General features: G+C 42.6%; 1 protein-coding gene across 4 annotated transcripts in view; it reads left to right on the forward strand.

Annotated features, from left to right (window-relative positions):
• Positions 1 to 266: 266 nt before the first annotated feature.
• Positions 267 to 24,185, forward strand: part of LOC111151235 (MCF.2 cell line derived transforming sequence-like 2) — a 282,214-nt gene continuing 258,295 nt past the window's right edge. For 3 of the 4 annotated variants that reach the window (XM_022509067.1, XM_022509087.1, XM_022509097.1), the window contains exon 1: positions 284 to 683. In XM_022509067.1, coding sequence (XP_022364775.1) covers positions 608 to 683 — 76 coding nt within the window. In that variant the 5' untranslated portion in view covers positions 284 to 607. Of the gene's footprint in view, positions 684 to 24,185 lie in introns of all 4 variants that reach the window. The other variant, XM_022509077.1, reaches the window with a different exon arrangement.

The raw sequence follows: 24,185 nt of genomic DNA on the forward strand, positions 1-24,185 counted from the left end.
CAGACGGCGCTCGGGCGCCTGCGCGCTGCCGGAGGCGGGGAGCGGTGGGCGAGGAGGCGGGAGCGCTGGGCGCGCCGCGGGGCGTGAGGCGGCCGGGGCGGAGCAGGGGCCTCAGGCCGCCCGCCGCCTCCGCCCTCCCTTCCTCGGCTCCTCCGTCCGGTGCGCGCAGGCTCCGAGCTCCCTCCGCGTGCCGGCGGAGCATCCTTCTTCCTCACCCAACCGGAAGGCGGCGCGGAAGACCCGACCCACCGGGACAGCAAATCCAGCCGGGGCAGCCCGACGCGCAGTTACAGCGGGATTTGGGGCGACTTGTTTTTCTTACGTCCACAATTGCCATTTCCCTCTCTCCGAAAGCCAGACATTACGTTGGGAAAGCTGCTGGATTTTAGTCTTTGAGACAATTCCCTGAAGGGCGTGGCTGGCCGAGCGGCCCAGCAAAGTTGGCCTGGACTGGGAGGGACTCGTTTCGTGCCTGAAGAGAGCGAGGAAGAGCGTGAGGGCAGCGCATCCTCGGGAGGAGATGTCTTTGAAACACCATCCATGACAGCCTCAGGAACACTTACGTGTTGCTTTGTTTTGTTTACATACTGAGTGGCTTTTCGGTGAAATGCGGTTTTGGTTACAAGAAGAAATGGCCCCCCAGGAGCTCAGCCGGCGACTGGCCACAGTGATCACTCATGTCGGTAAATGGAACTTCTTTCCCCCTTGCGTTTTATTAATGGAGGTGGGGGCGTAGTCTCTGGGGCGGGTCTCCTCCCCGCTCTCGCCCGCAGCCCCCAGGCAGCACCCTGCGTGGGAAGGCGGTGGGGTGCGGGCGGGGCGTCTCGGCCTCGCTGCTGCTGGGGGCGGCCAGTGCCAGACATCCTTGGGGTTCTCCACGCCCGGCGGGGCCGGTGCCTTCACCAGGCAGGTGCCTGGTCCCCTGAGGGCTGCTGGGCTGTTAGGATCCGTTACCCGCGCTGACCCGGCGGGGGTGGGGAGTTGTGTCGCGGTTTACGAGATAACAAGAAAGGAGAGGGAACTTGAGCGAGTGCAGGTGCTTTCCAGAAACTACTGCCAACCGCGAAGGCTTGTCCACAAGCCTGCGTGGTGAAACGCAGGTTACGGTAGAGGGTAGGCAGCCTGGCGCCCGCGCGCGTTGAAACTACCTCCTGGAGGTGTCCGCTCACTTGTGGTGACCCCCGGATGACAAGCCAGTGCAGCCTTTATGAGACTGAGCCATGTTAATCCTCTTCTGTTGAGTTAAAACAGGGCAGCAGAACATGCATGCCTTGCTCCTGGAATAAGGATTGTGGTGGGAGGACAGGCCAAGTTCAGTAAAGAGGGCATTGAGACTGTGGTACGTGGATTGCTTCTTAGCATTTTCTTCTCCCACCCCTTCCCTGCACCTCCCCACATAAAAACACATTCAGGTAGAGATTCTTTGGATGCAGATGACTAGAATTATCGGCATAATTTTCAATGTTGGTCCCTTAATGTTGAGACCCTTCCATAATGCAAATTAGTTTTAAACTCTGGGAGTCTTTAGTGTTCTGCCCATTTGCTAAAACTGCCTTCTTATTATTTATATATTATATATTGCTTCAATTAATGAGTTTCATTGCTCTTTGAGCACCCTAATCCAATGTATTTAGTGCAATAATGATATACATCTTGAATGATACACATGTGGGGATATAATTTGTGAAGATGATTTATCTGGAAAGACCCAGTTTTGATGATTCATTTAAAAAAATGTTTCTGGTGCCAGCGTGGCTGCCGAACTAGTTTTTCTTTAAGACAGAAGGTCGTTAGAATCCTACCAGGGAAGGCTGAATGTGAAATGTTGCTGGAGGCAGGAGGAAACAAACAGAATTTGGAGTTTGAAATATACTGAATGCTGAAATGATTTTGCTTGAAATTGTGCGGGCATGAAGTTGCTGTGCAGGGAAAGAGCCATGGACTGGGGGGGTATGACTGTCTGGATTTGAATCCTTCCTGGACAAGTCATTCAACCTCAGGCTAAAAATGGGAATCTTAAGAATTCTTTCCCACCCAGCTCGAAGCCTATTTGTAAGCTGATATGGTTTTAAAAGCACCATCTAAACTGTAATGTGTTATTGTTCATATTCCCATATGCCACTAAAGATCTTGGACAGATCACTGGGCCTCTCTCAGCATGGAACTTCCCATCTGTTAAGGGAGGAGGTAGATGTAGATGATTATTAAGGTCCCACTTACTTCTTTGGATATGGGATCTTCTCAAAGATCTGGTAGGCAGTATTTCTTGGTTAACGCCAGGCTGCCTGTGGGGCGCAGGCTCTGGTATTTTCTCTCCTATCTTGCTCCCTCTTTTTCTAGCGCTCCATGAAGGATACAGACATGAATTTGTTGTAGTTTCTGCTGTCAGAGAGCTTCTCATGACCTCTGGCATTTGTGTATCTCGCAGTGTTCCGTATCCTCCTGTAATCTCACAAACCTGTGAAACAGGTTATCATCCCTATGTTACAAATGAAAAAATTGAGACTTAGAAAGTTCATCTTTTAAGGTTTCAGAGGTAATGAATGGTGGGCTCAGGACCAGAAGGCAACTGTTTAGATGTCTGTCTGGGGATCTGATTGAGGGGGCAGCCAGCCTTTACCTTCATGGAGAGTCTCACTGAGTAACCAAGCATCTGCGAGAGTGGATTGGCTCAGTGTTTGACTATTCTTTTCAGGCATTTTCTTGGTGAGCAGTCTGAGGGGTGTGATGAGTTGGGAGAGGGTTGAGAAGTGCTGGGAGCAAGACTGTGGTGAGAACACTCCCCTCGTTCTATACTAAACACTCATCTGGGTAATAACACTGTGCTTCCATATTCAGTCTGCCGCCTCTCTGTCCCCAGCCAGTTCTTCCTCTGCTCTGCTTTCACAGTCTCTTAGATTTGACAATTCAGGTCTGGAATTTGTTGATTCAGTTTCTGAAATAATCTCATGGGTCTCTCTCCTAATGTCCATTCCCACTGTGACCTTCCTGTGACCCGCTTCAGGACTTCATTCCTCTTGACTAACCATAGTCTAAGCCTTCTGCCTCTCCTTTGTTTCCCTCCAACTTATACCAGGAATAAACACACAGCATTTGTATTTTCTAAAACCCTTATTTATTTGAGAAAGGGAGAGACAGTATGAGCAGGGGGAGGGGAAGAGGAAGAGGGAGCTCCATCCAGGAGATGGAGCAGATGCTCAACTGAGCCACCCAGGCACCCCCTAAAACCTTTAATGATACCTCTACATTGTCATTCTCTGTAGCTTGGAGTATGAGCTCTTTGTACTTTATTTGGCACTCTTCTGGTTTTATCCCCCAATAATTAATATTTTTACATGTATGTTTATTTATTCTTCTTTTACTTTCTTTTTACTTTTTTTTTTTTTTTTTTACTCTTCTTTACTCTTTACTCTTCTTTCTTTAGCTTTGTTCCACTATATTGTCTGACTCTGTTTCCACCTCTAAATTTTTGTGTCTGCTTTCTCTCCACCTGGAATGACCCCTTAATATATTTCTCCACACAAAAATAGTAAACACCTTTCAAGCCCAACTCAATGCTTCCTTCTCCAGGTATCTCTGATCCTGCCAGTGGGAAATAAAGACTCCTGCCTCTGAATTCCAAAGTAGATTTTGTTCTACTCTCATAACACCTCTCATTCTCTCCCTTGTGTTATTATGGTTGGTTGGTTTTTGTGTGCTTGTCTTATCTCTGCTCCTAGACTCTACATTACCAATCTGTTGTTACCTAACACAGCCTCCCCCAAGGAATTGCAGAATAAGTGTTTGTTGAATAAATGAATGATTTGTTGTGCCTTGGGATGGACCTTGAGTATTGAGTAATGCCAGGCAGATTTTTTTTTTTTAATTTTTAAGGGCAATTCTGAAGTGTTTGTAGATAACTCTTGCCTCCTAAATCCCATTTTTAAGTAAACATTAAACCCCTTAAATGTTCTTCATATGATGTCATTCACTGTGGGGACCTCCTTTGAATTTTGCTAGTTTGTTGGATACCCGCAAAAAATCTGCAGCTCACATGTCAAAAGTGTCCAGACGTGTTTAACCCATGCAGTACACAGTAGGAATATCCTTTTTCCTTTTTTCTAGACTATAGAATCACGTTGGTTCATTTACAGAACTTCAGAATAAAAAAAAGAGTAAAGCACCAGATGGCTTCACTGGCAAATTCTACCAAACACTTAAGGAAGAATAAATAAGAATTATTCACAACCCTTCTCAACAATAGAAGGAGAGGGAACACTTCTCATTTTCTCAGGCAAATATTACCCTAATACCAAAATCATACAAAGACATTATAAGAATAGAAAACTATAGGCCAGTATCTCTAATGAATGTAGATACAAAAAGCCTCAACAAAATACTAGCATCAAATCCAAAAAAGGATTATACACCATGACCATATATGGTTTATCCCAGGAACACAAGGCTGGTTTAACATCTGAAAATCAATTGATGTAGTACACCTTATCAATAGAATAAAGAACAAAAACTACATAATCATCTCAATAGTGACAGAAAAGTTATTTGACAAAATTTCATACCTTTTTGTGATTTACAAAATACCCGACAAACTGATCCCCCCAAGTGTTTGTAATCAGATGGCAACTGGGGCAATAGCTGGCACTGTGTGGATGGCGTCTTGGTGTTCCCTTATGTGGTCTCTTTTTCCATGGTGGCATCTCATCTTCCAGGTCCTCTCCATGTGGAGAGGGTAGTCTCCAGCAGGGTAGTCTAGACTTCTTACCTCGAAGCTCGGGTCTTTGATGGGGATGAAGCAGAAGCTGCCAGGACTTCTTGATCACTGGGCTTGAAGTTCTGTGAAGTCACTTACAAGTTCTTTTTGTCGGGGTGGTCCCAGGCCCAGCCCAAATTCAAGGGGAGGGGCACAAGTTCTTATTCTTTTTTTTTTTTAATAAAGATTTTTATTTGTTTATTTCACAGACAGATCACAAGTAGGCAGAGAGGCAGGCAGAGAGAGAGAGAGAGAGAGAGAGAGAGAGGAGGAGGCAGGCTCCCTGCTGAGCAGAGAGCCAGATGCAGGACTCGATCCCAGGACCCCGGGATCCTGACCTGAGCCGAAGGCAGAGGCTTTAACCACTGAGCCACCCAGGCGCCCATAAGTTCTTATTCTTGATGGCAGGATCGGCATACCCCACCATGAGGGGTGGAAGTGTTAGTTGCCATATCCATTTTCTATGGGTGCTATGATAAATCACCCCAAACTTAATGGCTTAAAACAGCACAAATTCTTTTTATTACAGTTTTGTAGCTCAGATATTGACACAGGTCTCACCAGGCTGAAATCAAGGTGTCAGCCAGGGCAGCATTCTTTTCTGAAGGTGCTGTGGGGAATCCTTTTTCTTGCCTTTCCTAGCTTTTAGAAGCTGCCTGCATTCCTAGGCTTGTGGCTCCTTTCCTCCGTCTTGCTCCAAAGCCAGCAACATCTGGCTAGTCTTTCTCGTGTCTCCATCTCCATTTTTTTCTCTTTTGTCTTCGTCTTCCACTTTTAAGGACTCTTGTGATTACCCTGGCCTTCCTTATTTTAAGATCAGCTGATTAGCAGCCTTCATTCCATCTGCAACTTTAATTCTCTTTGCCATGTAACCTGACCTACACAGTGTCTGGGCATTAGGATGCAGATATCTTGGGGGTGGGGGCATGGTTTGAAGGAGTTTTTCTGCTACCACAGTTGCCACGTTGGAGACTAGCTACCTCATTGCTCCACCAAGCATTGGTGATGTATATTGTGACTTATGCCTTTGAGTTGTTCATATTGGGATAGTAGGAAGAGGAGTGGAATTTCATTTTTTTGGTAACCTGTGTCAGGCATAGGAGTTACTTAGATACATAGTAGCGATCTAAAGACTGAATGGATGCCATTGTGTTTATGATCTGAAATGCCGGATTTTGGTGAAGGATATCAAGCACGTATTAACTAAAATGTTATGATAATAACAACTATCCATGTTATAGAAAATGGTCATTTATTAGGATTTCTTGGAATCAGTGTCTAGACAATATTGATTCTGGAAGTGACCATCTTTTCTAATGTGGAGAATGTCAGTGATGATTCCTGCCTTTCCAGATGTGAACTAAGACTGCACAGTCTTTGCCAGCAAACAGCTTTAGCTCATTACTTTCCCTCCAAGTCTTGGTTCCCTCATATGTAAAATGCAGATAATCCTCATCTCACAGGATTGGTAGAAGATGAATGTGTAAATAGTGCCTTGTGAATGCCTCGTTCTGTTGGAGGGAGAAACTTGAGAAGCAGAGATAATGAGAATGGCTTTACATACAAGGACAGCATATCTACTTTGTTTTTTGTCCTAGTACATCATAGGCACCATCAGTGTCCTTCTCTTCTTCTTGGCACCCACCTTCTTGTGGAAGGCTGTTCCTGACATGTTGCTTTAGAGAAAAGTATGTTCTCACTACCTGGGGCCACCTCTCTGCTTTCTCCTTTGTAGTGCTAAAAGCAAAACTCAGAAGCAGAACCCGATTACCTGACTCTTGGCCCTTGAGACACCCTCAATGTCTTCCCACTGGTGGTAGCAGGTTATAAAAGCACAGGAGAGGGGAGTATTGCTACCAGCAAGTGTTCTTCCTCCTAGTCTTGGAGAAGACCTCTCACATCATGATGGCTTCTATTTCCAGAGTGTCTGCAGGTTGTGACTGAGCTTATTAGCCAGGGAGTCTGATTTGCTTTCAACAGTTGCACTACTAAAGCTTTTGTCCTCTAGTTCAGTGCTGGCTTCCAGACCAGGATTCTACATGGTCTGACCTTGAAAAAACCTGTGAAGTTAACAACCTAACCAAAGGCACAGATTTCAAGCAAGAAACTAGAAAGTCCAAGAAGTGTTTCAACTTTAACTATTTAGAAATATTGGCTAAATTTATTGAGTGTTAGTTAGTTTTCATGTATGCTTCTGTATCTTTATAGCTCTGGAAAGTAGGCGTAATTACTCTCATCTTGAAGATGTCAAAACTGCAAATTAAAAAACAAGTTCAGTAATTTGCTTAAAGCCATCGTGTTACAAGACATAGAGAGTCAGGATCTGTCAGATCTGATTTCAAAGTCTATGTTCTATTATATCAAGGCAAAAATTCTTACTGCTGCTTGAAAGTAATTTTTTTTAAAAAGCTGGGTTTTTATGTTAATTTGGTATTGGGGAAGGATTTCTGCCTTGCCATCCCATTGTCTGCTCCCCGAGGGCAGGGAGATGTCTGAGTCATCTGTATATCCTGAGGTTTAGCTCCGTACCTGGCACTGTTCATGAAAAAGCTTTCTTTTGTTTGTTCTGTTTGAGTGATTGGAAAGCATCCTCAATTAGGTACACCCACCTCCTAGCCTCCCTGGGTCTCCCTTTCTTCTGTCTAGGTCCCATTTATGATTACCCTTTTTTTTTTTTTAAGATTTTATTTATTTATTTGACAGACAGAGGTCACAAGTAGGCAGAGAGGCAGGCAGAGAGAGAGGGGGAAGCAGGCTCCCTGCTGAGCAGAGAGCCCGATATGGGGCTTGACCTCAGGGCTCGATCCCAGGACCCTGGGATCATGACCTGAGCGGAAGGCAGAGGCTTTAACCACTGCACCATCCAGGCGCCCCACCATTTGTGATTACTCTTACCAGCAGTATTCTGTCTGCCTGTCTGAATCTCCAGGGCTTCCCCTCAAGCCTGGCCTCCCCAGGAGCCCTTCACGGGGTGGGCCAGGCCAGGCCAGCCTCCCTGTCTTTTCTGAATGCCTATAATAGTTGGTATCCCTCTCATACGTGTTTTTGAGCATTTGATTACAGTCTAGCTTGGATTTTTCCTTTTTGTTCCAAGTACTGATATATATTTTAGTTGTTGGTTGGACATGTTCTCAAGTCTTATGTAATAACATAGGCATGTCTTACTTAAGGGTAGAAATCCCAACTAAGATTGCTTAATGGCCTGGTAGGCTAAATTAAACCCATTATAGGAGATCAAGAATCACATGTTAATTGGGTGGAAAAGATGTCTTTATTCCCTGAATTTCCTCATCTCTAATGTAGGGTGATACTTTTATCAGTCCCTCTGTTTATTTTACAAGTTGGAATAATCCTATGTAGTGAAAGTGGTTAAACAGAAATCCTTTGAGGACTGTAGCAAAAGAGACTCCATGAGTATAGAATGACTTCAATTGTTTGCTTTATGGACTAGCAGGAGAAGCAGGAGAAGGAGTGTTTTATTGCCCCTCTGTCTAGTCAAGAGGAGTACTCTACCCGTAGGCCCCTAGTACTCACTAGAAACTGCAGCCTGAGTGGTGCAAGCTTGCTCTGCAGGGCACAGGTTGAAAAAAGGATGCCTGCGGGATGAAGCAGTAGGGCCAGCACAGCCAAGGGAGGGAGGCAGCGGTGGCAGAGGTTCCGAGAAGGCCTCCGGACTCCGGGCCTTCACTGTGGCAGCGGCAGCAATGGTGAATGGCAGCCTTGAGTGAGGGAGGAAGCGTGTGTCCTCCTCCCAAGGATCAGCCCCTGTCCTTGCTTCTTGCTTTGGGATGAGCCGGGACTGTCCAGAGATGCTGGAGAGAAAGGCAAAGCCCATGAAGAGCCTGCCTCCTGTGCAGTGTGCTTTGGAGATGGTGAAGCCATCATGTAGTGAGGGGCTGCTGCTCCACATTCTGTCACCGCTGTAGGGACGGAACGAAGTCGCATGACGCACTGGAGCTGGGCTGTGTTTGCAAGGGCTTTAAAATAATTTGAACCAGATTTTTTGGGCAGACATTCTTTGGGAGAGTTTTCTATGCCTCCCCCAGAAGTAGGGATTTTTATTTGTTTTCTTTTAATCTTCTTCAAGCTGCAGTGGGTCTTCACCTGTACCCTAGAGTCCAGTTAAAGGGTGGGCTGCCAACCCCCTCCGCCCCCCTTCCGCATCTGAAGGCTTTTTCCACAGGGAGAAATGAGCTTTTCCTGGGCATCTCCTCTCTTCCTGGTCTGCCTCCCCACCCCCACCCCGACAGAGGCTCTCTCCAGACTCCCAGCCTGTAACCACTCTACGGAGAAGAGCCTGCAGGTAGCTGGGAGCACCCCTTACGTCCCGGCTCATGTTAGCCCATACTTAAACCTTCCACAATTCGTTTAAATCTTTTAGGTGATTTCTTTTTATTTGTTTATATAGGTTCTGGACAGGTTATAATTCTGTAGTTTATCTGGCTTTTTCTTGGTGTCAGGGTAAGAGTGAGCACTCTTTTCCAACATTCTGAGTTCCAGGGGGGAAGCAGAATGTCTCCTTGGCTTTTCACCTTGTGTATATTTCACAGGGAAAATATGCTTCATTCACATAGCCTCCTTTCATAACAGTGTTGTTGCAGGCAAGCTACTAGGAACTTTGCAAACTATATTAGTAAATTGGGTCTCAAAATTTTTTTTTTGTTTTCCCATGTGATGGGGATCTTGAATGTTAAAAAAAACTGCAGTTCACTTTTAAGAGTGCTCAGCTGGGTGAAAATGCTTCCTCCCGTCTATTATCCGGGAACCAGCTAAGCACAGGGATCTCTCGTGTCCAGGAATCATGGGTGTTAGGCACAGTTATCGGATGCCTGGCCCCCTAACAGGGCCTCCCTTGGCCTGCCTTGGCCAGGGGCCTACATTTGTGCTATAAAGGCCCATCTGTGTTTCTTATATTTAAAAAAGGCATCAAGTAGTCTGAAATTTCTGCTAAATTAATAATTAATGTAGCTAATGTAAAAATCTCTGCCAGGATAGTTGAAATCATTGAGGATCAAAATGGAAATGGTCCTGCTTCTCTTGGGATTTTTCCTGAAGGGTAAGGCTGTTGTCATGTCTGTTTCCCTCTAGAAGTTAGTGAGTATGGCCCAGCCAGAGAGCCTCTGAGCCTAGTCTGGCACCATGGACTAGCTCTTCCCAAATGGGTGTAGGTTCTCTTTCTGCTTATTTTAAAAGGTAGGAATTGATTGATTTTAATGAATCTAAAAAGCAAGACTATCTCATTATCATAGACTTACGGAATTCAAGCACTTATTTCTTACTAACAGGCAATAATGATTATAATAAGCTTTAGAGATTTTGGAATTTAACACACTGATGTTACTAAAGATGTGTATATTTAATTCAGATTAACAAAGGACAAAATAGTTTGTTTTGTAGCACTCTGCTAGTGGTGGCAAGGCCAGGCTTTGAACTCAGACAGATTTGGCTCCAGAATTTGAACTCCTGAGCACTATTACTCAAGTGTTCCATACTCTCCAGGCTGTGGAGTATGGGAACCTCAGAACAGGAAGCTCCATGGGCCTCATCAACAAGATGTACAGTGGAGAACTGAGGTGGCTGGGCATCTCTCCCTGGTGTTACCTAGTCTGGTCTCTGCTTCTCTATGGTGTCTGTAACATTCTTCTGCTTCTCTCTGCAGACTAGCCCTCTGTTCTTTTATCAGTGAGTATGGACTTCACATGGCCACTCCAGCCAGATCCCCTTCCAGATCTAGAGAAATCACTAACTGATTCTCAGTCTCTGGATCTCTCTGTACACAGTCTCTCTCTGGACAGCCTGGTTGGCCCAGTTCAGAGGAAACTTAGGCATTTCTGATCGTATCAGCTGTGGGTTCAGAAATTGGTTTGGTCTTGGAATGGGGAGGAAGTCCTCAGAGAAGAGGGCTTCAAGCTGTGCACTCACCTATCAGAACAAGTGTGGTAACTTGGAAGGCACTTTCAACCTTTAGAATCATTAAGAGTATGAAATACTTGGACAGTTTTAAGGGCTAGCCCTGGGCAAAATAGAAACCATTCCCTGTGTGCACTGTACTGCTTCTTTCTTTGGGCTATATTCCAAGGCCCACTGCCTTTGTGTGGCCACCTAGGTACTTAGGCACCACAACTACATCAAGAAACCAACTGGTGAGGAGTCAAGATGGCGGAGAAGTAGCAGGCTGAGACTACTTCAGGTAGCGGGAGATCAGCTAGATAACTTATCTAAAGATTGCAAACACCTACAAATCCAACAGGAGATCGAAGAGAAGAAGAACAGCAACTCTAGAAACAGAAAATCAACCACTTTCTGAAAGGTAGGACTGGCGGAGAAGTGAATCCAAAGCGATGGGAAGATAGACTGCGGGGGGAGGGGCCGGCTCCCGGCAAGCGGCGGAGTAACGGAGCACAAAATCAGGACTTTTAAAAGTCTGTTCCACTGAGGGACATCGCTCCAGAGGCTTAACCGGGGTGAAGCCCACGCGGGGTCAGCGTGGCCTCAGGTCCTGCAAGGTCACAGAAGGATCGGGGGTGTCTGAGTGTCGCAGAGCTTAAAGGTATTAGAACGGGGAAGCCGGCTACAGAGACAGAGCCGAGGAGTGAGCTCTAAGCTCGGGGTTACTTTGAACCGGTCGCAGGCTCGGTCAGCTCGGAGCGTGGCCGGAGGCCAGGGTGACGGGAGTAATTGGGCGCTGTTCTCTGAGGGCGCACTGAGGAGTGGGGCCCCGGGCTCTCGGCTCCTCTGGGCCAGAGACTGGGAGGCCGCCATCTTCATTCCCGCCCTCCGGAACTCTATGGAAAGCGCTCAGGGAACAAAAGCTCCCGAAAGCAAACCCTAGCGGATTACTCAGACCGGCCCAGGTAAGGGCGGTGCAACTCCGCCTGGGGCAAAGACACTTGAGAATCACTACAACAGGCCCCTCCCCGAGAAGATCAACAAGAAATCCAGCCAGGACCAAGTTTACCTACCAAGGAGTGCAGTTTCAATACCAAGGAGAGCAGCGGAATTCCAGAGGAGGAGAAAGCAAAGCACGGAACTCATGGCTTTCTCCCCATGATTCTTTAGCCTTGCGGTTAATTTAATTTTTTTTCTTTTTCAATTTTTTTTTCTTCTGCTAAATTTTTTTAACTTTTACTCTTTTCTTTTTTAATGTTTTTAAACTAGTTTATCTAATATATATATATATATTTTTTTTCCTTTTTATATTTTTTCTTTATTGGTTTTCTTTTTTTGTTTCTTTTTTTTTTTCTTTCTGAACCTCTTTTTATCCCCTTTCTCCCCCCTCACGATTTGGGATCTCTTCTGATTTGGCTTAAGCATATTTTCCTGGGATTGTTGCCAACCTTTTAGTATTTTACTTGCTCCTTCATATACTCTTATCTGGACAAAATGACAAGGCGGAAAAATTCACCACAAAAAAAAGAACAAGAGGCAGTACCAAAGGCTAGGGACCTAATCAATACAGACATTGGTAATATGTCAGATCTAGAGTTCAGAATGACGATTCTCAAGGTTCTAGCTGGGCTCAAAAAGGCATGGAAGATATTAGAGAAACCCTCTCGGGAGATATAAAAGCCCTTTTTGGAGAAATAAAAGAACTAAAATCTAACCAAGTTGAAATAAAAAAAGCTATTAATGAGGTGCAATCAAAAATGGAGGCTCTCACTGCTAGGATAAATGAGGCAGAAGAAAGAATTAGCGATATAGAAGACCAAATGACAGAGAATAAAGAAGCTGAGCAAAAGAGGGACAAACAGCTACTGGACCACGAGGGGAGAATTCGAGAGATAAGTGACACCATAAGACGAAACAACATTAGAATAATTGGGATTCCAGAAGAAGAAGAAAGAGAGAGGGGAGCAGAAGGTATATTGGAGAGAATTATTGGAGAGAATTTCCCCAATATGGCAAAGGGAACAAGCATCAAAATCCAGGAGGTTCAGAGAACCCCCCTCAAAATCAATAAGAATAGGTCCACACCCCGTCACCTAATAGTAAAATTTACAAGTCTTAGTGACAAAGAGAATATCCTGAAAGCAGCCCGGGGAATAGAAGTCTGTAACGTACAATGGTAAAAATATTAGATTGGCAGCAGACTTATCCACAGAGACCTGGCAGGCCAGAAAGAGCTGGCATGATATATTCAGAGCACTAAACGAGAAAAACATGCAGCCAAGAATACTATATCCAGCTAGGCTATCATTGAAAATAGAAGGAGAGATTAAAAGCTTCCAGGACAAACAAAAACTGAAAGAATTTGCAAATACCAAACCAGCTCTACAGGAAATATTGAAAGGGGTCCTCTAAGCAAAGAGAGACCCTAAAAGTAGTAGATCAGAAAGGAACAGAAACAATATACAATAACAGTCACCTTACAGGCAATACAATGGCACTAAATTCATATCTCCCAATAGTTACCCTGAATGTTAATGGGCTAAATGCCCCAATCAAAAGACACAGGGTATCAGAATGGATAAAAAAACAAAACCCATCTGTATGTTGCTTACAAGAAACTCATCTTAAACCCGAAGACACCTCCAGAATTAAAGTGAGGGGGTGGAAAAGAATTTACTATGCTAATGGACATCAGAAGAAAGCAGGAGTGGCAATCCTTATATCAGATCAATTAGATTTTAAGCCAAAGACTATAATAAGAGACGAGGAAGGACACTATATCATACTCAAAGGATCTGTCCAACAAGAAGATCTAACAATTTTAAATATCTATGCCCCTAACGTGGGAGCAGCCAACTATATAAACCAATTAATAAAATCACATCGACAATAATACAATAATAGTAGGGGACTTTAACACTCCCGTCACTGAAATGGACAGATCATCCAAGCAAAAGATCAACAAGGAAATCAAGGCCTTAAATGACACACTGGACCAGATGGACATCACAGATATATTCAGAACATTTCATCCCAAAGCAACAGAATACACATTCTTCTCTAGTGCACATGGAACATTCTCCAGAATAGATCACATCCTCGGTCCTAAATCAGGTCTCAACCGGTATCAAAAGATTGGGATCATTCCCTGCATATTTTCAGACCACAATGCTCTGAAGCTCGGACTCAATCACAAGAGGAAATTTGGAAAGAACCCAAATACATGGAGACTAAACAGCATCCTTCTAAAGAATGAATGGGTCAACCAGGAAATTAAAGAAGAATTGAAAAAAATTCATGGAAACAAATAATGAAAACACAACAGTTCAAAATCTGTGGGACACAACAAAGGCAGCTCTTAGAGGAAAATATATAGCGGTACAAGCCTTTCTCAAGAAACAAGAAAGGTCTCAGGTACACAACCTAACCCTACACCCAAAGGAGCTGGAGAAAGAACAAGAAAGAAAGCCTAAACCCAGCAGGAGAAGAGAAATCATAAAGATCAGAGCAGAAATCAATGAAATAGAAACCAAAAAACCAATAGAACAAATCAACGAAACTAGGAGCTGGTTCTTTGAAAGAATTAATAAGATTGATAAACCCCTAGCCAGACTTATCAAAAAGAAAAGAGAAAGGACCCAAATAAATAAAATCATAAATGAAAGAGGAGAGATCACAACTAACACCAAAGAAATACAATTATAAGAACAAACTATGAGCAACTCTACGCCAACAAATTTGACAATCTGGAAGAAATGGATGCATTCCTAGAGACATATAAACTACCACAACTGAACCAGGAAGAAATAGAAAGCCTGAACAGACCCATAGCCAGTAAGGAGATTGAAACAGTCACCAAAAATCTCCAAACAAACAAAAGCCCAGGTCCAGACGGCTTCCCGGGGGAATTCTACCAAACATTTAAAGAAGAACTAATTCCTATTCTCCTGAAACTGTTCCAAAAAATAGAAATGGAAGGAAAACTTCCAAACTCATTTTATGAGGCCAGCATCACCTTGATCCCAAAACCAGACAAGGATCCCATCAAAAAGAGAACTACAGACCAATATCCTTGATGAACACAGATGCAAAAATTCTCACCAAAATACTAGCCAATAGGATTCAACAGTACATTAAAAGGATTATTCACCACGACCAAGTGGGATTTATTCCAGGGCTGCAAGGTTGGTTCAACATCCGCAAATCAATCAATGTGATACAACACATTAATAAAAGAAAGAACAAGAACCATATGATACTCTTCATAGACGCTGAAAAAGCATTTGACAAAGTACAGCATCCCTTCCTGATCAAAACTCTTCAAAGTGTAGGGATAGAGGGCACATACCTCAATATTATCAAAGCCATCTATGAAAAACCCACTGCAAATATCATTCTCAATGGAGAAAAACTGAAAGCTTTTCCGCTAAGGTCAGGAACACGGCAGGGATGTCCGTTATCACCACTGCTATTCAACATAGTACTAGAAGTCCTAGCCTCAGCCATCAGACAATGAAAGGAAATTAAAGGCATCCAAATCGGCAAAGAAGAAGTCAAACTATCACTCTTCGCAGATGATATGATAGTATATGTGGAAAACCCAAAAGACTCCACTCCAAAACTGCTAGAACTTGTACAGGAATTCAGTAAAGTGTCAGGATATAAAATCAATGCACAGAAATCAGTTGCGTTTCTCTACACCAACAACAAGACAGAAGAAAGAGAAATTGAGGAGTCCATCCCATTTACAATTGCACCCAAAACTATAAGATACCTAGGAATAAACCTAACCAAAGAGACTAAGAATCTATACTCAGAAAACTATAAAGTACTCATGAAAGAAATTGAGGAATACACAAAGAAATGGAAAAATGTTCCATGCTCCTGGATTGGAAGAATAAATATTGTGAAAATGTCTATGCTACCTAAAGCAATCTACACAGTTAATGCAATTCCTATCAAAGTACCATCCACTTTTTTCAAAGAAATGGAACAAATAATCCTAAAATTTATATGGAACCAGAAAAGACCTCGAATAGCCAAAGGAATATTGAAAAAGAAAGCCAAAGTTGGTGGCATCACAATTCCGGACTTCAAGCTCTATTACAAAGCTGTCATCATCAAGACAGCATGGTACTGGCACAAAAACAGACACATAGATCAATGGAACAGAATAGAGAGCCCAGAAATAGACCCTCAACTCTATGGTCAACTAATCTTCGACAAAGCAGGAAAGAATGTCCAATGGAAAAAAGACAGCCTCTTCAATAAATGGTGTTGGGAAAATTGGACAGCCACATGCAGAAAAATGAAATTGGATCATTTCCTTACACCACACGCGAAAATAGACTCAAAATGGATGAAGGACCTCAATGTGAGAAAGGAATCCATCGAAATCCTTGAGGAGAACACAGGCAGCAACCTCTTCGACCTCAGCCGCAGCAACATCTTCCTAGGAACATCGCCAAAGGCAAGGGAAGCAAGGGCAAAAATGAACTATTGGGATTTCCTCAAGATCAAAACCTTTTGCACAGCAAAGGAAACAGTGAACAAAACCAAAAGACAACTGACAGAATGGGAGAAGATATTTGCAAATGACATATCAGATAAAGGGCTAGTGTCCAAAATCTATAAAGAACTTAGCAAACTCAACACCCAAAGAACAAAGAATCCAATCAAGAAATGGGCAGAAGACATGAACAGACATTTCTGCAAAGAAGACATCCAGATGGCCAACAGACACATGAAAAAGTGCTCCACATCACTCGGCATCAGGGAAATACAAATCAAAACCACAATGAGATATCACCTCACACCAGTCAGAATGGCTAAAATTAACAAGTCAGGAAATGACAGATGCTGGCGAGGATGCGGAGAAAGGGGAACCCTCCTACACTGTTGGTGGCAATGCAAGCTGGGGCAACCACTCTGGAAAACAGCATGGAGGTTCCTCAAAATGTTGAAAATAGAACTACCCTATGACCCAGCAATCGCACTGCTGGGTATTTACCCTAAAGATACAAACGTAGTGATCCGAAGGGGCACGTGCACCCGAATGTTTATAGCAGCAATGTCCGCAATAGCCAAACTATGGAAAGAACCTAGATGTCCATCAACAGACGAATGGATAAAGAAGAAGTGGTATATATACACAATGGAATACTATGCAGCCATCAAAAGAAATGAAATCTTGCCATTTGTGACGACGTGGATGGAACTAGAGGGTATCATGCTTAGCGAAATAAGTCAATCGGAGAAAGACAACTATCATATGATCTCCCTGATATGAGGGAGAGGAGATGCAACATGGGGGGTTAAGGGGGTAGGAGAAGAGTAAATGAAACAAGATGGGATCGGGAGGGAGACAAACCATAAGTGACTCTTAATCTCACAAAACAAACTGAGGGTTGATGGGGGGAGGGGGTTTGGGAGGGGGGGGTGGGATTATGGACATTGGGGAGGGTATATGCTATGGTGAGTGCTGTGAAGTGTGTAAACCTGGCGATTCACAGACCTGTACCCCTGGGGTTAAAAATATATGTTTATAAAAAATAAAATTAAAAAAAAAAAAAGCAACTGGTTAGTGAACAGATTTTTGGAGAGTGCCAACCATAAGCAAGGCTCTGTGGCAGGATTATAGCCTGTGAGCTGTTTGGAGGCTGAAGTTGTGAACTTCCGTGATTCAAGAAAGCTGTATACTAGATTTATGACTTGAGCTTGATTGGAAGGAAGGAGAAGATTTAGGCTGGTAGAGAGGGGAAAGCTTTCTAAACGGGTGGGAATGGCTGATTTTGGTTAACTGCACTCGTCTTCCTGTGCTGGGTGTCCTGTTTATTCCATTCTCTGCATAGAACTCACTGGACAACTGAGAAGCTTTAAGCTTTACCTTGAAAGAAGGAATGACCTCAAGCTGGAAGCTAGATCTATATATGGTATCTCACTTTCTTTCCTTCTGAATATAGATCCTTTTTCTGGGGAGAGAAGTTGTAGAGGCTAGAGGATATGGAAATAATATTAAAAATGATGTTGTCAGGTACCTGGGTGGCTCATTTGGCTGAGCATCTGCTCTCCGTTCAGGTCATAACCCGCATGAGGCTCCCTGCTCTTGTGCATATGCTCTCTCTGTGTCAAATAAACAAATAAATCTTTTAAAAAATGGTGGTATCATCGCCACCATTTATTTTAATGTCACATATTGTGCTTTATCCACACTATTGATTTCATTAAATTTAGTCAGAAGTACAGTCCTTTTTTAATGGAGGAGAAATTTGAGGGTTAAGTAGATTAAGAAACTTGTCCATGGTCAAACTGAGTGGAATTAAAAGTCAGGTTTGGCTCGCTTCAAGGCCTTGGTTTAATTTCTCATTACAGAAGAGCATATAAACCAATAAAGCATAGATGTGTTATTAGTGAGTTTTAAAAAATCTCTTGGAAAACCTAATGGAAGCTAAAACCATTAGTCCCCTGAGTGTAAGTATTTTACCCACCACTTGAAATGTTCGTTTATTAATAGTCACTTTCTTCCAAAGAAAACTACCATTAAAAATGTGAAGATATGGGGCTCCTGGGTGGCTCTGTGGGTTAAGCCTCTGCCTTCGGCTCAGGTCATGATCTCAGAGTCCTGGGCTGGAGCCCCTCGTCGGGCTCTCTGCTCAGCAGGGGGCCTTTCCCCCCTGCCCCCCGCCTGCCTCTCTGCATACTTGTGATCTCTCTCTGTCAAATAAATAAAATCTTTAAAAAAAAATGTGAAGATTTACTTTATAGTCTTTAAGTAAGCAAAAGTAATAAATGTGTAACACTTCGACAGGAATAAGCCTTTGTGAAGGAAGAAATTTTTAGGAGTGCTGTCTGCATGTACTTCTGGTGCTAACCACCAGAACCTTAGGGAAAAACAGTCTAGTAAAGTTATAACCCCCAGTTACAATGGCAAGGTAACAGCACGTGCAGGTGCTTTTATTTAGTACAGAAGAGCCCCTGGGTCTAAAGGACTTTACTATGAGGGAGAGTCAAACACAAAGTATACGCAGGTGGACAAGCAACAGGTGCCCCATGTGTTAGAGCACATTGGGCTTGTCCAGCCTACGAGAGTTACCTCTGGATTTCTTTGTCCAGGTGTCTGAGCCCAGATCATGTTCAGCTGAGGTTTTGGTTTGTGTGTCTTTTTGTTTGTTTATATGTTATCAGATCAGTCTAAATTCGTTTTAGCCCTTTTCTCTTTCTGTACCCAAGGAGGCTAGAATTAATTCAGTCACTGAGGGGAAAGAGGTCCTTCTGCCCTTGTCTCCTTATGTAAGACCTGATTTGAGACTAACCACATTTACGGAGGCCTCCAGGGCTGGGCATGAGGGCAGGTGCTAGGGACGGGTGTGAAGGAGCAACTGTGACCCCTGTGACCTGCCCTGCTGCAGCCCCACTGCTGCTCCCCAGGGACCGCAGGAATGAAAGGTGTCCTCCTGGACCTTACAGTCTATGGAGGAGGCAGATGTTAAGCTGTAAGCTCCAGGAGGAAAATTTTGGGCAGAGACAGCCATCATTCCCTAGTTCCTCCCTTTTCTCGTTGCACTTCTCTTCTTGTGGTCTTCCAGCCTCCCTGCTTCTTTTCCTTCCACATTAGCTCTTTTGCTTTTGCATCTGGTTGATTTAGGTGTGAAACTCAGTTCTTCCTCAATATTTCAAAAATCATGTACACAGAAGATGAGAGGGTTCAGGAGAATTTTTTGAAGATGGGAGAGGAGACATTTATGGTCAGGAAACACAGACATTATGTTTTTTGGTTTTGTTTTTTCTCTTGCCCATTCCATTCCATTTCATTCCATTCCATTCATTTCATATGTTAGTCACCATACAGTACATCAGTAGTTTTTGATCTAGTATTCCATGATTCATTGTTTGCATATAATACCCAGCGCTCCAAGCCATACATGCCCTCCTTAATACCCATCACTGGGCTAACCCATCCTCCCACCCTGAAACGCTCAGTTTTTTCCTGAAGTCCATAGTCTCTCATAGTTCATCTCCCCCTCTGATTCCCCCCTCCCTTCATTTTTCCCTTCCTTCTCCTAATGTCCTCCATGCTATTTCTTATGTTCCACAAATAAGTGAAACCATATGATAATTGTCTTTTTCTGCCTGACTTATTTCACTTAGCATAATCCCCTCCAGTTCCATCCATAGACACTTTGAAATGGAGCTGGAAATATCAATTTTTATTTTTTATTTATTTTATTTTATTTTTTAAGAATTTACTTATTATTTGACAGAGAGAGATGTGAGAAAGAGAACACAAGCTGGGGGAGTGGGAGAGGGAGAAGCAAGCTTCCCGCTGAGCAAGGAACTGGAGGCAGGGCTCTATTCCAGGACCCTGCGATCATGACCCAAGCTGAAGGCAAATGCTTAATGACTGAGCCACACAGGCACCCCAAGACATCAATTTTTATTTTATTTTTTCAAAAGATTTTCTTTATTTATTTGAGAGAGAGAGAATGGGAGAGAGAGAGAGCATGAGGAGGGGAGGGTCAGAGGGAGAAGCAGACTCCCTGCTGAGCACGGAGCCCTATGCGGGACTTGATCCTAGGACTCCAGAGCCAAAGGCAGTTGCCTAACCAACTGAGCCACACAGGTGCCCAGAACATTACTTTTTAAAATGTCCTCTGGCCCTCCTGGGGGTTTCGCTGGCCCCTGGAGTCACCTTTTCACTTCTTCCCTCCCCATTGCTCCCTTCACTTTCCTCTTTCTTGCTCCCTCACTGGTGAGAAAGCTCTGCTACAGGACTGTACTAGAAAGATGGCCCTCCTAAATTCCCCTACCCACATCCCTCTACTTTTCATTCGATTTGTTTCCATTACAGTATTTGTCCCTCCAGCAACCAAAAGAAGCTTTGCTTACAAAGGAGGAAAAAAAATCTCTGAGGCTGTAAAATAGGATTTAGACCTTGACAAATGGTTCAGAGATGAGAAGGAAAATTCCACTACTCACACTTGCTCTGCCCTTCAGGTGTGGCATGAGCATTTTTTCCTTCTGTGCCTTGGGAAAACCAAACCAGATTTTTAAAGAGAAAGATCATGTTCATCATTTCCTATGGCTTTGTGGTATAACCTAAAAAAGAAGTGGAAGAAATGAGAGAGGAATGAACATTATGTGGCTTTCATAAAAGCTTTAAAAATGGTTTATAAAAATAATACATGGTCTGTGTTTAAGGTTTGGAAGAGTCAATTTTAGGATGTCAATCTTTCCCAAATTGATCTATAAATTAAACATGACTCCAATCCCAAGTTTATCAAGTTTGTTTTTTGTGGAAATCAACTACAGATTCTAAAATTTATAATCAATAAAAGGTACTACAGTAGGCAAAAATCATTGTAATAGTCAAAATCTTTTGGAAAAAAAAAAAACAAAGTTGGAAGACTCACTTAATTCCAAGACTTACTATAAAGCAAGGTAATCAAGATAGTGGGGTATTGGTGAAAGGATAGACAAACTGGAACAGAATAAAGAATCCAGAAATATTTCCAAATATGGTCAACTGATTTTAGACAAAGGTATGAAGCAATTCAGTGGAGTAAAATGTAAAGGCAATTTCAACAAAAGGTGCTGGAACATTTAGACATCTGGGTACAAAAAAAAAACCTTGACCTATACTTCACCCTATACACACCAGTTAACTCGAAGTGGATCATGTACCAGGGCACCTGAGTGGCTTGGTCAGTTAAGCACTGCCTCTTGTTTTCTGTTCCGGTAGCGATCTCAGGGTCACAGGATGGATCCTGGCTTTGGCTTTGGGGTCAGGCTTCAGCTCAGGGGGAAGCCTACTTGGGATTGTCTCTCTCTCCCTCTCCTTCTCCTTGTCTCTCTCGCCCCTCCCTTCTGCTCATGCATGTGTGCCCTCTCCCTCTCTCTCAAAATAAATAATAACATCTTTTTAAAAAATGGATCATGTACCAAAATGTAATACCTAATTGGACTTAATCAAAATTAAAAATTTTTCCTCTGCAAAAAACACTGTTAAGAGAATGAAAACATTACTCCCTGGGGAAAAAAATCTGTGAATCATATGTCTGACAAAAGACTTCTATCCAGAATATGTAAAGAACTCTCAAACACAACAATAAATGAAAATCAAAAACCCAACTTAAAAATGGATAAAAAAAAATTGAATGGATACTTTCCCGTAGAGGATACACAGATGAAAATAAGCATTGGAAAATATGCTCAACATCAGTAGTCATCAGGGAAGTCACACACCCATTAGAGTGGTTAAAAAATGGCAATACCAAGTCATGTGATGATGAGAAGTGTCTGGATCTCCCACACAGTATGTTGGTGGAAGTGTAAAATGGTATGGCTGCTTAGAAAACAAGAATCTTTATGGAAACGCTTATAGCAGCTTGATTTTTAATCACTTAAAGCTGTAAACAACCCAAATGTCTCTTGTCTGGGGAATGGGTAAACAATTTGTGGCACATCTGTACAATGGAATATTCAACAATAAAAAGAAGTTATTGATATGCACAACATGAATAAATCTGAAATTCATTATGCTAAGGAAAGACATGAGACTCAAAAGGTACATACTAAATGCCATACTATATGGCATTTGGAAAAGGCAAAACTATTAAAATGGAGTGGTTGCCCAGGGTTAAAAGGGCAAGGAGGTGGTGTGACTATAAAGGAATGATGGAACTACTCCCTACCTGATTGTGGCAAAGGTTAAATGATTCCATGCATTTGTCAAAACTCAGAACTGTATGTCAAGAGGAGTGAATTATACTGTGTATCAGTTTAAGAACAAATTTTATTTTTTTTTAAAGATTATTTATTTATTTGATGGGGAGTGGCAATGCATGAGCAGGGGGAGCGGCAGGCTGAGGGAGAAATAGGCTCCCTACTGAGCAGGGAACCCCATGCAGAACTCGATCCCAGGAACCTGGGATCATGACCTGAGCTGAAGGCAGATACTTAACCAACTGAGCCACCCAGGTGCCACAAGAACAGATTTTAAAAAACATTACCAAACAGAAAAACACAGGAAAAAAATGGATGCTCATTGCTTAGTATTTGGAAAGGACAAAAAGTACAAAGAAGAAAGTCTATAATTCCATCTCCTAGTTACAATCACAGTTATCCTTTGAGTATATATTTTTCTAGTTTTTTCCCTTTGGCATTTTTAGAGTTAAAATGATATGATCTCTCTTTATGTGTACCATGCATATTATATATGTAATGATGTGAATTCTGTTCTGCTTTTTAACACTATGCTGTAAATTAAGCCAAATTATAGAATGAGCAATTCCTTGTTATAAAACATTTACATAAATAATATTTAAGTAGATTTAGAATTTTTCACTACATGGTTATACTATGATTTATTTAAATATCACCCTGGTGTTGGTTGGATAGGTTGTTTCCAGTTTGTCAGGGTTATTTTTGCAAAAATTCAAGGAGCATCTTTGCTCAGAAATCTTTGCACATATCTCACACATTCCAGTTTGCCTTTTTTTTTTTTTAAGATTTTATTTATTTGAGAGAGAGAGACAGAGAGAGAGCATGAGAGAGAGTACGAGCAGGAAGGAGGGTCAGTGGGAGTGGGAGAAGCAGGCTCCCCACTGAGCAAGGAGCCGATGAAAGACTCGATCCCAGGACTCTGGGATCATGACCTGAGCTGAAGGCAGATGCTCAACTAACTGAGCCACCCAGGCACCTCCAGATTGTTTTTTAAGGATACATTTCTAGCAAACATAATTATTGGATCAAAAAGTATGAATATAGCTTTTAAAATACATTTTGGTCAAATTACCTTCTGGGAAATTTATACCATTTTAGGGACACATCAACAGAGTGTGGGGATTCTTGAGTTTACCGGATCACCTTATCAGCATTTGTGTTCCTCTGTTTCCTCATATGGCACATGCGATAATGAGAGAACTAGTCTTACAGGATTTTGAAGTGATGCATGTTAATTGCATGGCACAATAGCTGCAATGTTGTTAGCCCCTCTTGGTGATATTATTTGAATTTTTGTTTGGTAGATAAAAGTGGCATAGTAGTCATTTTAACAGGATTTTAAAACTTTCTAGTGAACTAGAATAATTTTTATCAAGTTTATTATTTGCTATTTGAATTTTTGCTCTGTGACTTGTCTGTGTGTTTTTGTGGGTTAAGATATTTTTGTGGGGGCACCTGGGTGGCTCAGTGGGTTAAAGCCTCTGCCTTCGGCTCAGGTCATGATCCTGGGCTCCTGGGATCGAGCCCCACATCGGGCTCTCTGCTCAGCGGGGAGCCTGCTTCCTCCTCTCTCTCTGCCTGCCTCTCTGCCTCTTTGTGATCTCTGTCTGTCAAATAAATAAATAAATATTAAAAAAAAGATATTTTTGTGTAGGTTTTTTTTCAGTGTTAAATATATTAAGCCTTGGTCAAGTTTGTAGCAGTTGTTATTTTATTTTCCAGTTTACTTTTATTTTATAATTTTGTTTTTGATGACTTTTAACATATAAAGGGTTTAAGGTTTTATGTAATTATACCTATAAATCTTTTATTTTATGACTTCTTC

The sequence above is a fragment of the Enhydra lutris genome, unplaced genomic scaffold (genome assembly GCF_002288905.1).
Source record: "Enhydra lutris kenyoni isolate GAN:26980312 unplaced genomic scaffold, ASM228890v2 scaffoldscaffold2, whole genome shotgun sequence".
Taxonomy (NCBI): domain Eukaryota; kingdom Metazoa; phylum Chordata; class Mammalia; order Carnivora; family Mustelidae; genus Enhydra; species Enhydra lutris.